The 13857-nt window shown below is 39.2% G+C and overlaps 1 protein-coding gene across 8 annotated transcripts in view; it reads left to right on the forward strand.

Moving 5' to 3' along the window:
• EPB41L5 (erythrocyte membrane protein band 4.1 like 5) overlaps positions 1-13857 on the forward strand; it is a 55894-nt gene that overhangs the window by 25854 nt on the left and 16183 nt on the right. For all 8 annotated transcript variants that reach the window (XR_014853507.1, XM_085066897.1, XM_085066892.1 and 5 more), the window contains 4 exons: positions 397-503; positions 1182-1209; positions 3489-3531; positions 3831-3946. Coding sequence is in view for 7 of the 8 variants with exons in the window: in XM_085066897.1 (XP_084923023.1) it covers positions 397-503; positions 1182-1209; positions 3489-3531; positions 3831-3946 (294 nt within the window). In the remaining variant the exon portion in view is untranslated. The remainder of the gene's footprint in view (positions 1-396; positions 504-1181; positions 1210-3488; positions 3532-3830; positions 3947-13857) is intronic.

The following is a 13857-nucleotide window of genomic DNA, read 5'->3' on the forward strand; positions in this document are numbered from 1 at the left end:
CTGTTATCATCTTTCTCTGTGACTTTTGGCAGTATTACTTAAGCTTCCTTCTCTTCTAGAATTTTCAGCTTCTCCCAAACCTCACGCACTGGAACCACAGAAATACGCAAAGGGCAAGAGTGCTTTTATCAGCAAATTAATGTTTAAAGAGTCATTGCTTCTGCCATTTGTGTTGGGGAAAGGGGATGAAAAAGAGAATGTTTCCAAAATTCTTCCCCTCTTTTGTGAAAGGCCTTTTGAGGTGTGAAATTTGGGATGCTGTATTAGAACTGAGACCATATAGTAAGCTGTGAATTTAAAATAAAAATGTGATGTTTGTATGAGCAGTGTCTCTATTCTGTCATTAAAAATAAGTGATTTATTTTGCTACTTTGTACTTTTACATGACATTTTTAGTGGGAAAACAGAATATCAAACCACAAAGACCAACAAAGCCAGGAGATCAGCATCATTTGAAAGAAGGCCCAGCAAAAGATACTCAAGACGAACATTGCAAATGAAAGGTAAAAGAACTTCCATTCTGAGAAGTATAATCCAATGTGAGAATCAGGTAATCATCTCCTTTAAAAATTCTGGGTAGGAATTCTCCTGTAGTTGTTTGTCCTTCTCTTGAATTTTCAAAATTAGGTTTTCTTTGACTTATTTAGGAGACCTCACATATTTATCAGAAAAAGGTTATGTCCAAAGTGTGTCCAAACTAGCTTGCCTAGCAGGTAAAACACCCATGAACATTGCACAGTAGGTCTCAGTATGAAGAAGGAAAACTTGGGTCCAGGAAACAGTGACATATCAATGATAGTATTTGAAATTGATGAACTGAGTTAAAAATTTTTGTCATTGAAATTTTTTTCATGGTTGTTAGGAGTTGCACTTCATTGTCACAATCTGACAGCATGTGATACCTTTTTCTTTCTCCCACTCTTGCATAGGTCAAGTGTGACAGCCATGTCTGCCTTCAGACACTTGCTTAAATCTGACTTTGGTTTACTCTTCAGATATTTTTTTGTTTTCCAATTTAGATTTTGTTTTTCACGCATTTTACATGAGATGTGTGCAACTTTGGCTCTTTTGGTTGCCTACTTTTAGGCAGCGCTAGACTATTTTTATTAATCATATAATTAATATCTAATGATAAACCTAATTATAAATTAAATTTTAATTAATGTTTTATATTTTTACAGCATACACAGCTAAACTGGAAGAAACAAGGTAAGATGCATTCTAATATCTGAATTTCTGTCTTTGCTATTTGTCACCTGTACTTGAGCATGTGTCTGCAGAAGGAGGATATAGAGTGTTGGCCTCTTAACTGTGGTTTTGCCGTGGGTATTGCATTTGTTTGCTTTACATAAAAGTTAGTGTTCAAAGCAAAACTCCTGTGTTGCTGTCACATAGACAATTTTGCCAGACTTGCTTACTAGCTAGCAAAGAGGTTTGTTACTAGCTGTGATTCTTGCTGGATATGAGCTGTAGTTCATGTGCTGCCATGTAAAGAGATCAGGTATAAGTGTGTGAGGAGGTTTTCTTGCTGAAATCTGCCTGCTCTGGCTATGTGACTGAAATACATTATCAAGTGAAGGTCAAAGACAGAGAAAAGACAACAACATTAATATTTTTGAAATAAGTTGATGATTTTATATTCTGTATTATACTTGCATCTATTTTTATTAATCATCAACATTGAAAGGGAAACTTTTTGGTTCTTTATTTCTATAGCAAAAGCCTTCCTGGATGTGTAGGTTCATACATGCTGTTGCAATGTAAATTAGTCATATGTAGCTGAATCATATAATTTTCATACCCTTCCTTAAGGAAGAGAGGAAGCCAGGTTAAAAGAAACTACCTGGTAGTGAAGAAACTTAGGTCACTCAGTTCGGGTTTCTGTCCTTTGCCCTAATAACTTGTGAACACTGCAATGATCAGTTGCAACCAAATTGTTTTTTAAAACTAGATATAAGCACTGTGGTGAGGTGGGTAAGGAATGCCAAAACATTTCAAAACAATAGGCTTGATACAGCCCTACATTTTCTGTCTGTAGTAGCAGGGTTGATTCTTGCATGAGAGGGGCAGAAGTCTAGGAAGTGTGGGGACAAGGCTCTTGTGACTCTCTGTGACTTCCTGTATTGTTTTTTCTTTTCATACAATGGGAAAGTACTTTTCAAAACTGGGTGTCATTGAGATCCTCTGCATGCAAATTGTGCCTGTTTGATTAATTAGTGCTCTTGTCATGCTGTGTTGTTGTGTCCTTCTCTGAGTTTCAGGCTGCTTAGGTCATTCTGAGAGTGGGAAGAGAAACTTCATGTGCAGTTTCTCCTCCTGATAAGACTGCAGCCTCCTGATCTGCACTTAGGTGTGGCAATGTTGTGTCTCCACAGCAAGTCATGCCATTTCTGAAACTCTACACTCTAGCGTTGCTAATTGAAATGCATCATGAAAGATGTATGTTGTTCCATTCTTTTGTGTTAACCCAGCACAGGGGAAGGTGCTACTCAGAAGGCATTCCTGAATATTTCTGTCAATTCTGGGGTAGCCTCTACATTCTCTTAATAGAGAAGGGGTGAAGGGGGAAACAGGCAAGGAACAGCTTGTTCAGTGTTGACATTATGGTGTTCTAAATAATTCTAAAGAGTCACTGAAGTAAATACAGAAATCTATTTGAATTGTAAGCTTGCCAGGTTGGATAGCTGCTGTCCAGACCATAAATCAGAAAATTAATGGGTTGGAGATGGCAACCTTTTTTTAAAAGATTAGAAGTCTGGGGAAAAAGTTTGCTTTGCATGAGATCTATAGTGCATAATTATTGCTTTTAAGCCTCTCAGGGATGTGAAATGTCTCTTGCAGGTTCAGAAATCATCAAGAATAGGGATATGAGTCTTATTTAATTTATCAAATATAGTACATATTTAATAATATAAAGTTATTATTAATGCTATGCTGAGTTGCTGTGCATGTAAATTTGAATAGCTGCTTTTAAGTCCATTAGAGGTTGTATGCAGAAGAAACTCATTGATTTTTTTTTAATAAACTTCTGTGATGTGAAACTTCCAATCAGGAGGGTTCTAGTTATGGAACAAACATAGTACCTACAGCATGTAGGTGAGCATTTGACAATGTCACATATTGCTTGGTGTTTTAACTATAAACTATATAATTTTTGCTTTAGAAGTGCCACATCTGACTGCTGAATCAGGAAGATTTTTTAAACCAAACTGGTTTAGGAAAGGAAGACTTACAAAACAGATGAGTTATAGATCAACTACATCTTGAACTAAGAAAAAAAACTTGATACCCTTAGTTACCTAGAATGAGACAACTGTCCTAAAGCAGAAGTTTTTAAGGTTGTTTTGAGAAGAGGTAAATACTTTGGAAATACCTTAGACTCTATTTCTTTTCGAAAGTCCTTACAGTTCTACCAGCCTGTATAATCTGTTTGGTTGTTTGATCAGTTTGTTGATCTGATTCAGTTCTAAATTCTTCTTGTCTTTCAGTGCTGCAAACAATGCTGTTATCAGCCAAACTAATGGATCACAAGTAAGGACTCTCTTTCATTCTTTCTAAAGGCAGTTTTCATGTGTCTCAACAGATTTGAGGATTTTGTTATTTGCTCCTGAAATCCAGTGACTTGACCAATTGGAAACTACAGTTAACTTCTTACTGTATACAGTACTGGAAAAGACTGGGCATAGGTATCCAGTGCTAGGGAATTAAGGGAAGAAAATGGCCTTGCTTTAGCTTTGTGCTTAAGACGTATGGATATGTTTTGTTCTCTTTAATGTGTCTTCACTTCATTAATGTGTGTATAATAACTTGTTTATATTCTGTCTCCAAAGAGCTGGAATGCAAAGCCAAACCTACCTGTCCTAACAGCAGTTCCTTCTGCACCCGTCTTAGTGGAAATAGAAAACCTCCCAAGGAGCCCAGGAGCCAGCCAGCAAGATAAGAAGTGGTATGTTTAGCTTCTCTGGGAAATGAATTTTGCTTGCTTATGCATGATTCAAGTAGCTTTTCCTTTATCTATATTTAAATAAGCTGCCATCTTTGTTTCTGTAATGTAAGCTGACAATCAAGTTAGGGATGATGCAGCTGGTTTCTTCCTATGAATTGTGTGTAGAGAGGTGAGGACAACAGGCTTAGTCACTGCCAACCAATTAAGGAATTAAGTCAGGAGTAGCATTTTTAAGTTTTGGGGAGATCTGGGTCCTTCTCATTTGCCATAATATTCCTTATAACCCTTTGCTTGGTATCATTGGGCCCAAGGACTTAACTTGACACTTAGGATAATACAGAACCTTGTAAACTGGTATCCTTGTGAACTGTCTTTTGAACCTTCTGAAGGCAAGCTGACTTTTCTCATGAGCTTGGGTAAAATGGGAGCTTGAGGAAAATGACTCAAGCTGAAGATAAGAGCTTTGATTTCATGTAATCAGAGTATTTGTTTTATGGATTAGATGCATCTCAAAATGAAGAGGATTTGTTTGAAGATAGATAAATGTACATGTAACTTATCTTTTCTTAAACTAATTCTGTATTGCAAAGCTATTTTCAAACCAAAACTGACATATGTCAACCCAGTACTTGTGCACGTCATCTTAACGTCTTTAGCTTCTCATGCCTATGGCTTATCCAAGAAGGGAAATTCTGGCTTCTGCCATACTCATCAGGAGCAGTAGTGGTGGAACAGAGTGACACAAAAGCTCTTATCCTAAGCAGTTTCAGCCCTCAAGAGAAAGGGTCTTTCTCCCATTGTCAGTCATATGAACCTGCTTTGCTTCAGTATCTCTTACAAGGAGATGATTTATACCTGTTTCTAACAGTGCCTTGACAGATGTACTTTAATTTTGTAAATTGTATTCATTTAAAGACTTTTAACACTATCAATTTTAAATGATAAGGGGGATGGTAATTCTGCTTTGAGTTGCATTTTATTGACATTTCAATCAGAACATATGATCAATGCTGTTTTTCTTTCTTTTGCCCTTGATTTATCTAGTAACTGAAATCTGTGCTTGTCTATGGTGGGATCCTGTTGATCGCTCGATTCCTTCCATGGTGGTGGGTGAAAGGTGGTGGCTTCTTTATTCTTCAGCATTTTCAGTATGGTTTTATTTTTATTCTTTTGGCCTAATTGCAAGATGAGTGCTAGACACCTGTATTTCCTTTGGTGGAAATGTTTGACTTTTGCTCCAGACAGCTTTTCTCGGGTAACTGATTTGCGTTAATTGTTGCTGCTCATGTTTGCAAGGCTGCTGTTGCTTACTGAAATCCCGCTGCTTTGGTTCTGAAGCAGAGAGGCTCTTATAGCCACTGTGTTTCAGTTTTGGGTTTGGTATGCCTGTTTTTAGGATTGAGAACTTGAGCCTGTCTGTCTTAACATTGTCGAGGAATCTCAGCTTACACTCCAGCTGCTGCAGGATGTAGCATTTGTATAGAAGAGTGGGAGTGAATGCAAAATATACCTGCATGTAACCCAAAACACTCTGTCCTAAAGAAAACAAGCTCCTTGGCAACTGATGCATTTTAATTGAGAATGCAGTGCTTCTACTGTGTCTGTGTTATGTTTCTTTGAGGCATTGTTAGTGAAAGTAGTTGTCTTCTGGTTTTAGTGTGTTCACTGGAAACCGTACTGCCTGTAATAAAGGGCAAATCCAGCTGTAGGAAGAAGGCAACAGTTTGGAGCAGAGTCAGGAATTGAGCTACTTTCTGGTTTCCTAGATGGGAAGTGGGGTTAGGTTAATGTAATTGCCAGAACATACATATTTATTGCTGGGGGCTGTGACTTGGCTATTGTGCCTGCAAGGGTGTCTTGGTGGTGCTAACAAGATCTCCTTTCAGCTGCTACTGTCTTTAATTGGCCTGTTTCTGCATGAATTATCTTTGCTTTCTGTCAGAAAAATAGTCTTCTTTTAGAGAGAGCTTGCCAAAATTGTTGAGAGTACCAAAATCATTTGGACTGTGGATTTTGTAGATAGTTAGATTGAAGTGGCTTAGAAGTAAGGTCCCGACCTCCTGGGTTTCTGCACTCTGCTTGGCAGATGCCTGTATTGGCTACCTTGCAGCTTAGATCCCCTCCTAATGTCAATGTTTCCTTTAATTTAAAATGTTGATGCTGCAGCTGCCAACAGCAATAGTGCCAGATTGTAGAAAGTACTTTGCCAGATAGGAAGGATTTTAGTATTTCTGGGTTTGGATTTTTTTGGGTTTTTTTTGTTGTTGTTTGGTTGGTTTTTTGTTGGGTTTTTTTTTACTTCATTCCTGTAAAATTGTCAGTACAGGAAAGCTGTACTGGTCTGCAGGATCTGAAAATGGTCTGGATTATTAGCTGCGAGTCTGGAAAACCTAAAACATGATCAGTGTCTTTTTAAGTTCAGACTTGCCCCAAGAAGCTCTTTTTGTGCTAAGACAGGAGACAAAGGTTTCATACTTCCTTACTGTGGGATAAGTAGGGAAATTTTTTTTATGCTAGTGGATGTAGTTTTCTCTTAACCACATACATGAGAGAAATGGTAAAATAAAGGAACAAACTGCTGGGGATTGGAGCCCTCAGTATTCACGGGTCACTTCCTCAGTGTATTTCACAAAACCCAAAATTCTGAATTTACACATGGGTGACCTTTGTATAAATCCTATCCCTTTTCTAAAGGAGGACTATCCCTGAATGTTAATCATTTACTGCTGTTGTGAATCCTGCATGCTTTTCTGCTTCCCTGCCTTAACACATGTGATCTTCCAACTCAGCTGTCTACTTGGCTGTTCTGGAACATGAGAAGGTGGAATTTGAGCTGAAGGTTGTCTGACCCCTCTATGTGAACAGCAACAATCCTTCCACTTTGTTTAGATTTGGCTCATTAAGTCGAATCTTTTACATTAAACTGAAGGAATACCTTTGTTTTAGGAATTTCCTTACTTCAGTAATTATGAAGTACTTTTTTTCCAAGCACTTTTTTGATGGGTGACTGTACCTTGTATCAGCTTCTCCTAAAACATGCCAGTGAAGGATCCTAGTGCTACACAGACAACAGTTAACAAATCATTGTCCATTTTTAAAGTATTTTAAAATTCATCTGTTTCAGTTAATTGCCTATCCATGCTGCTTTGGACACGCTTGTGCCTAAAGCCTTCCAGTTTCCTAGCTAGGGGCTCCTGCATAATAATATTTTTCAGAACTCTGGTTGAAGTGATGAGTGCTCTCCATTGCTCCTCTTTCTAGCTTTTGGAGGACTTTATTCCAAATGTGGCAAAGACTGGCCATAACTATGCACAGCATGCCTGTAGGTTTGGGTTTAGGAATTCTAAATTTTAAGTTTACAAACCATTATGCCTTCATATGCAAAATTACAAAGTGAGGTCTTAATCTGTGTTGTGACCTTTTGTAAAATGGTTCTTTTCCGACTAAATTTTTATGTTAATGCAAATTATAGCTGCAGGCAACTTCTTCGGTACTGTTAGTCCCTTAGTCACCTAAATTGTGGATGATTTGTTTGCTCTAGTGTTCGTTCCTGCACAGTAATGTTCTTTTTCTCTGAGTTTCTATTTTCTTCTCCTTTTTTAAAAATTTGCTTTAGAATCTGCACTTTCCAATCACTTTGAAAACTGGCATTGCTTATAGATACTTGTTTCAGGTGTACATGTAGAGCTGCCACGTAAACTTGTTTTCTGCAAATAAAATATGCTGTATACTTCAGAGGTCTGTTCCTCCATCACATTATTTTCTCCCATCTGTAAAATGCACATGATTCTTGCCTAGGTTTGTGAAGTGTTTTGAAATATGAAGGGCTTTACATTTTGGAAATACAAGCAACATATACATGAGAGAGCTTAACTTGTCATTTCAGACTTGTGCAAAACTATGCACGACGTTGTGCAATAAAGAGGTTTATTTGGCAGTGTCATCATGTGCACATGTCCTTGCATGCCTCTTTCCTTCGGCATTCACCTTCCAGGAATGCCCCTTTTCCTCATCTTTTCGCATCTATCTTCTCGTCTTCACCTTTGCTTTCCTCTTCCACCCTCTCTCTCCTCCGTGCCCGTTGACTAATTTTCCCCCTCCCGCTCCCACCGCTCCAGGCCCCCTGACGCCGCCGGCCGCTGTCACCGTGGTGGAGTCGCGTGGGAGGCGTGGGCCCCGCCGAGGAGCCGCGCTGCGGACGGCCAGCACCCCGCGTTCGTCCATGAGCGCAACGCCAGGAACGCGGGGATGCACAGCGCTGCCGCCGCCTGTGCTGTGCAAGCCACCATGACCAGTCTCTGAGACCTGGGCCTGCTTTCCGGCCGGGGCTGGGAAATGACCTCCTCAGCTCCCTCTGGGATAAGGACAACGGACCCAAAGCTGACTGTAGAGGGGCAAAAGCGTTTGTTACAAAGGCTCTGCAGATTGCGCTGCTGGTATTTAGTCTTTAAAGAAAAGCAACGTATAGATCAGAAGCCACACATCACTCTTAACATTAAAAACAGTATATATCTATCTATGTGTGCATATAGATAGATATATCTTTTAAATTGTGTTAAAGTTTTCTTTGATGACCAAAAGATTCATCTTTGAGAGTCATGCAGGAAGTCACGTTTGTTATAAAACTACATATGCAACTAGTGCAATAGTGAAACTATAATATGGTTTCAAAAATCTAAGAGAAATAGAGGATGTACCTGCCCCTCCTTTAGAACCATGATCATGTAAAAATATCTAAGATATGTGGTTGATCTGAAAACTAACTTTTTTTTTTTCCCCCAATAAGACCTCTTCTAAAAATACTGTTTGGAAATGGAATAGAATAATTTTCAATTTTTTAAGAATAAATTTATCAGAGCTCTCAAAAAGGCAAAGAGTAATTTTTTTATTACTATTTTTTGCTTTTTACAAAATTTTCCTTCTTTTATGCTTCTGTGGTCCAGTTGAAAAGAAACAGAAATATTTCCTGACAAACGCCAGTCCTATCATATGACTCACGAGGTTAATTGTTAAGTCAGAGGTTAAGACTCCAGCTTCATGGATCGTTGGTGTTCTTGGGTGCCTTTAACAACATGAAGAACAAACCTTTACCCTTGAACGTGCTGTGTTATCTTGTGTTTTCTGAAATTTGTTGCTTTTAAATTGCAATATTCTTCTCCTATTTAAAGAAAGGGGAAAAGCTGTAACAGAGGGCTTTTGAAATTACTTATATTTAGCTTTTAGATAAAGAAGTTGTTTGAATGATTTTCAAATTGTTTCACTGTTTCAAATTGCCACAAAGCTCAGAAATAAAAAAATCCATTGTTTTCAAATATCCAGGCCTGAAGAACCAAGAAAGTAAGTGTCAGCCAGGACATAATATAATATTGTCTGACATATTTTGGCCTCCTCACTCCCGCATCTGATGGGGTGAAAGAGTTTACAAATGAAGTATGAGTCTCTTTTTTACAACTCTGCTTAAAAAAAAGTATGGGCAGGATGTATGCTAAAGGTCTGTGAGATCTACCAAGTTGATAGGAGCAATCTCTTGTGTTCTTTTTAGTTTTAGGTTTTGCATGGTGAATGTTGTAAACTTCTGGAGTGAAACAAACTGATTTGTTTCTTTCTTATTTATAAAGTTGGATAAGAATATGCAAATGAAAACAGGTTGTTTTACTTCACAATAACATATAATGCCTGTGTAGCTGAGAGAGACAAAGCCATTAATTTGAATGGAGGAATTTGGAGTAGTTTTGTATTTAAAATACAAGAACACTGCTGCAATAGCAAGTTACTGTTTTATTGCAGAGTTTTAAAGTTCGGATGTGTTTTTGTTGTGGTCAGGCTGCTGCAAGTAGTGGCTGAGTCCTCAGGTATCAGAGAAGTTTTGTGTAGCTGTCACAGTATTAAAGGACAGTTGAGGCTGGAGGACACCTCTGGTTATCATGCAGCCCATCCCCATGGTAAGAGCAGGGTTGAGAAGAGCAGGTTGTTCAGTACCATCCCAGCCAGGTTTTGAGTATTTCCAAGGATGGAGACTTCACACCCTTCAGAGACCTGTTTCACCAACTTCACAGGAAGAAAAGTCAGGTTTCTTTCTTGTGTTTAGAGTGGAATTTTCTGTGTTTCAGTTTGTGCCCATTACCTCTTGTCCTTTCTCTGGGCTCCCTTGTGAAGAGTTTGACTATTGTCTTTACTCCCTCCATCAGGTTTTTGTACACATTGGTGAGATCCTCCTGAGCTTTCTCCTCTCCAGGCTGAACAGTCCCAGCTCTCAGGCTCCTAGCCCAGATGCTCCAGACCCTTTGTTGTCCTTGTGGCCCTTTGCTGCACTCCCTCTAGTATATCCATGTGTCTCTTGTCCTGGGAAGCCCAGAGCTGGCCATGGCACTCCAGGGTGTGTCACCAGTGCCAAGCAGAGGGCTGGTGACCTGACTGATGGTCATGGACTGCCATGGGATTCATGGCAAGTTTGGTAATCAAAGCTGTGGCTCAGGTTTTAGCAGATCTTTTCCGTGACAGATTTAGACAGGAGAAGCAGCCTGAAACCCATCTGCCTTTAGAACTGATTTGTTTCGGTGTGGTACATGTTGCATGCTTTTGCCATGTGGCTTTGACTCTTGCATACATCTTGAGGGTCCATTTTCTTCTCTGCTGGGCTTATTTTGGTAAGACTTCATGACTTGGGGAGAATTATTATCCTGGTTTCTATTAGGGTGAGTGACAGCTCTCAATAGATATTCTATTTAATAGAATAGAATTTTTCCTTTTGCTTTCCTCACTTGGAAAAGTGAGCTTTTTTCCTTCATACTTTGCATTTTTGTTTAGGAGAAAACAATTTGAAAAGGCTCAAATTCACTACACTTCTTACCTTCAGGTATAACACTGGATGCCCCAAAATTAAGAAAATTAACAAAGAATTTCATCCTATTGTACTACCTTGCAGAGAGACTATTCTGTGTCACTACCAGTTTGAAAAAATAAATGTGCTTGCATGGTACTTCATGCTGTTGGAAATCAGATTGTTTCCAAGAGAACCACCTCTTTTGTAGGACTCTGTTACTTTACTTTGAAGATCATATTTCACTAACTAGCATGAAGTATTGCTTTGCTTTTTAACCAGGAAGTTAAAACCCACACTACTTGTAACTGAGAGCTTTCTCAGTCATGTTATACATTGAATGCTGTGTGGTATGTACTTATACCAATATATTGGTCAGGCAAAAAGAAGGGATAATGAAGTAGCTAGTCCCTTAACTGTGTGAGCTCCTGAGCATGTAATGACTTTAGTGGGTTGACAAACCTTTACATGCACTACAATCCTTCATTATTCCTATTGTCATAATTATTTATATGGCTTGAACTCCTGGTATCTTTTATCAGCATTTGCCACAAAGTATTTCTTAAAATATGCTGGTAGAACTTGATTTGAAGACATAAAGTCTGGCATTTACTACTCTGCAGAGTTCAAAATATCCCTTTGTATGTGGGTAAATGCAGGAGTGTGGAAGGTTAATGCCTATTCCATTCCTGAGTACTGGGAACTGACTGTGGTAGAAGCACTACTTTTCCTGGGAAGCCTTTGTCAATTTCCCTTATTAACTGGTGTGCCAGTTCTTCAGTGTTTTATAAGAGGTGTCAGAAATTCTGTGCAATGATTCAGCTTTCGTGTGTTTTTGCTTCCATTGTTTGGCCACTTATGAAGCCTGCCTGGTAATCTTCCTGCTGGTGCTCTGAAGAGGGTGGGAGGCTTCAGAGGTTTTAATGCTGTTTGCAGAACTCATGCCTGCAAATACCAGTTCCTTGGGGTCTCCCACGTATGACTTTCTTCTTGCTGACTGCTTGTCTCAGGATGGCTGAGGAGGTGTTTCAGTGGGTCTGAAGGCAAGGTGGCGTAAATTCCTACTTTAATCTTGGCTTAGGAGACTTCCTTGAGTTTATCTAAAATTCATTATATTTTCCTGAGGCCCTGCTGCAATGTGGGGTGAAGCTGCAGGGACTTACCCTGGTTGTCCATACCTCAGCAAGGTCTCCTTCCTGGGGCACAAATGGCAGTAAGGTTTTTCTCCAAACTTGGATCATCTCAGTGTAAGTAGTACACAGCTTTTGGATAGTGCACAGCTTTTGGTGCACACTAGACACTGAGTGTGCCATTTGAATTTGTTGCCAGATTTTAACACTGACCTTATCTGTAGCAGGCAGGTTTTTGAATCAGCTCTGTTGTCTGTGTAGTAAATGCTACTGTAGAAGTCACAAGGAGGAAAAGTCTAGTGTAATTATCCTAGCAATTAGTAAAGACAAATTTCATTTTTCATGTGTTTTCTCTGTGCTACAATGCTGAGAAAAGCATTAGGAGATTCAATCACAAGAAGTGTTACTGGTGCTCTACTTCACCTCCCTGATGTGGAGTTCATAGCAGCTTATGCCAATTTCCTTCAACATGTCATGGTGTCAGCAACTCCATGCTGTAGATAAAACCTGAACTTCTTATAATGGTTGTTATATTAAAGATTTTGGAGAATGTTTACAGAAAAATGTCAGAAACTAGGAAGAAAATTGTTGTCTCCATGCGAAGATTATAAAACATTTTCACTCTCATGTATCAGCCTGGTAAGGTGTGGGATTCAGTCTCACTTTCTTTGTTGCCTTAATTGGAAGAGGATCTGTTCCTGTCTTTTCCAACAATTCTCTGTATGCATCATTCCCTCTCTGCAAGACTGCTGTTTGCCTTTTCCCATTCGTGGTGCAGAGAGAGGCTTCACAGGAGGTTGAAAAATTTTCCAATTATTTGCTTTGCCAGTAGCTTCTTACTCCACTGCTTTAAGAGAATCAAGCCAGTGGCCTCAATTTGCCTCACAGCAATTAATTGACTTATGATGATTCATACATTATTAGCACTAGAACAGTGATATTCTGTAATCTGTTTCAGAGGTGTATATTTAACATTGAAAGGATTCTTTCATGTGCTTGAGCTGGAGAGGGAGGAATTTTTTCCTGGAGCCTCTAGTGACAACAGGGCACTGCCTCCAGGTTCCAGGGACTGGAGAGAGGCATGAGACATTAACTTGCTAGTGGTAAGGGAGAAGCTGGTCTAAACTCTGTCCAGTAGAAAACTTCTCTTGTCTGTGCTTAAGGATAGGTTCTGCTGTGGTGGGCATGGGCTTGGTATCATTGTTCTCGTATTTGGGAAAGGACTTGCGAAAGGCATTGATAGCTTTTTCTTTTTACACCAATATTGCAGCCAAACTGTGAGGGTGACTGTTGATTGAAATGGACAGCAGTAAAGCTGCAGTTGTGTGCACAGGCTGTGTGATTAACCATTGTGTTGTGCAGCAGTGGTTTCTGTGTTTTTAGTTTGCTATTAGGATAGCTTTAGCTATTCCCAAGCTTTAGAGAGACGTATTAGATTCCTGACTGCTTGCACAGCATAAACATCATAATATCATTTTTGGTTTTATAATTGTTTTCCTTGTTCATTGAAAATACAGCTCATAGGGCAAAATAAAAAGGAGACATTTGCATCAGAAACCAAAGGAGGTGAAACTAGTCATCGTTACGGGGTACAGAGTACATGCTGTGCTTTGCTTAAAGCATGTGACTGCTAAGGTTTCATTCATGTCTCTGCCTAAGTTAACAAAACTGAAACTGGTTCTGGGTTGGCCTGACCATAACAGTGTCAGTGCAGTCCTGTGCAGAGCACCCATCTGCCCTCTGTTCTGCTTACAAGTGCTAGGTGAAGTGCTGCACAAACAGCTTTTTGTGACACCAACTTCTCTCTCCTTAACTTTTTTTTCTCACGTAAAAATCATAGAGTACCTTGAGTTTGTCAAATGTTTGTTCCAAAAAGTGTATTTAATGGATAAAGACTTCCTTCCTTCTCTCTTCACTTTTTTCATTGCTATGTGATGACACAGCAGTCAACATGGACCTGT

This window comes from Lichenostomus cassidix, chromosome 7 (genome assembly GCF_008360975.1).
Source record: "Lichenostomus cassidix isolate B80296 chromosome 7, HeHo_3.0, whole genome shotgun sequence".
Classification (NCBI taxonomy): domain Eukaryota; kingdom Metazoa; phylum Chordata; class Aves; order Passeriformes; family Meliphagidae; genus Lichenostomus; species Lichenostomus cassidix.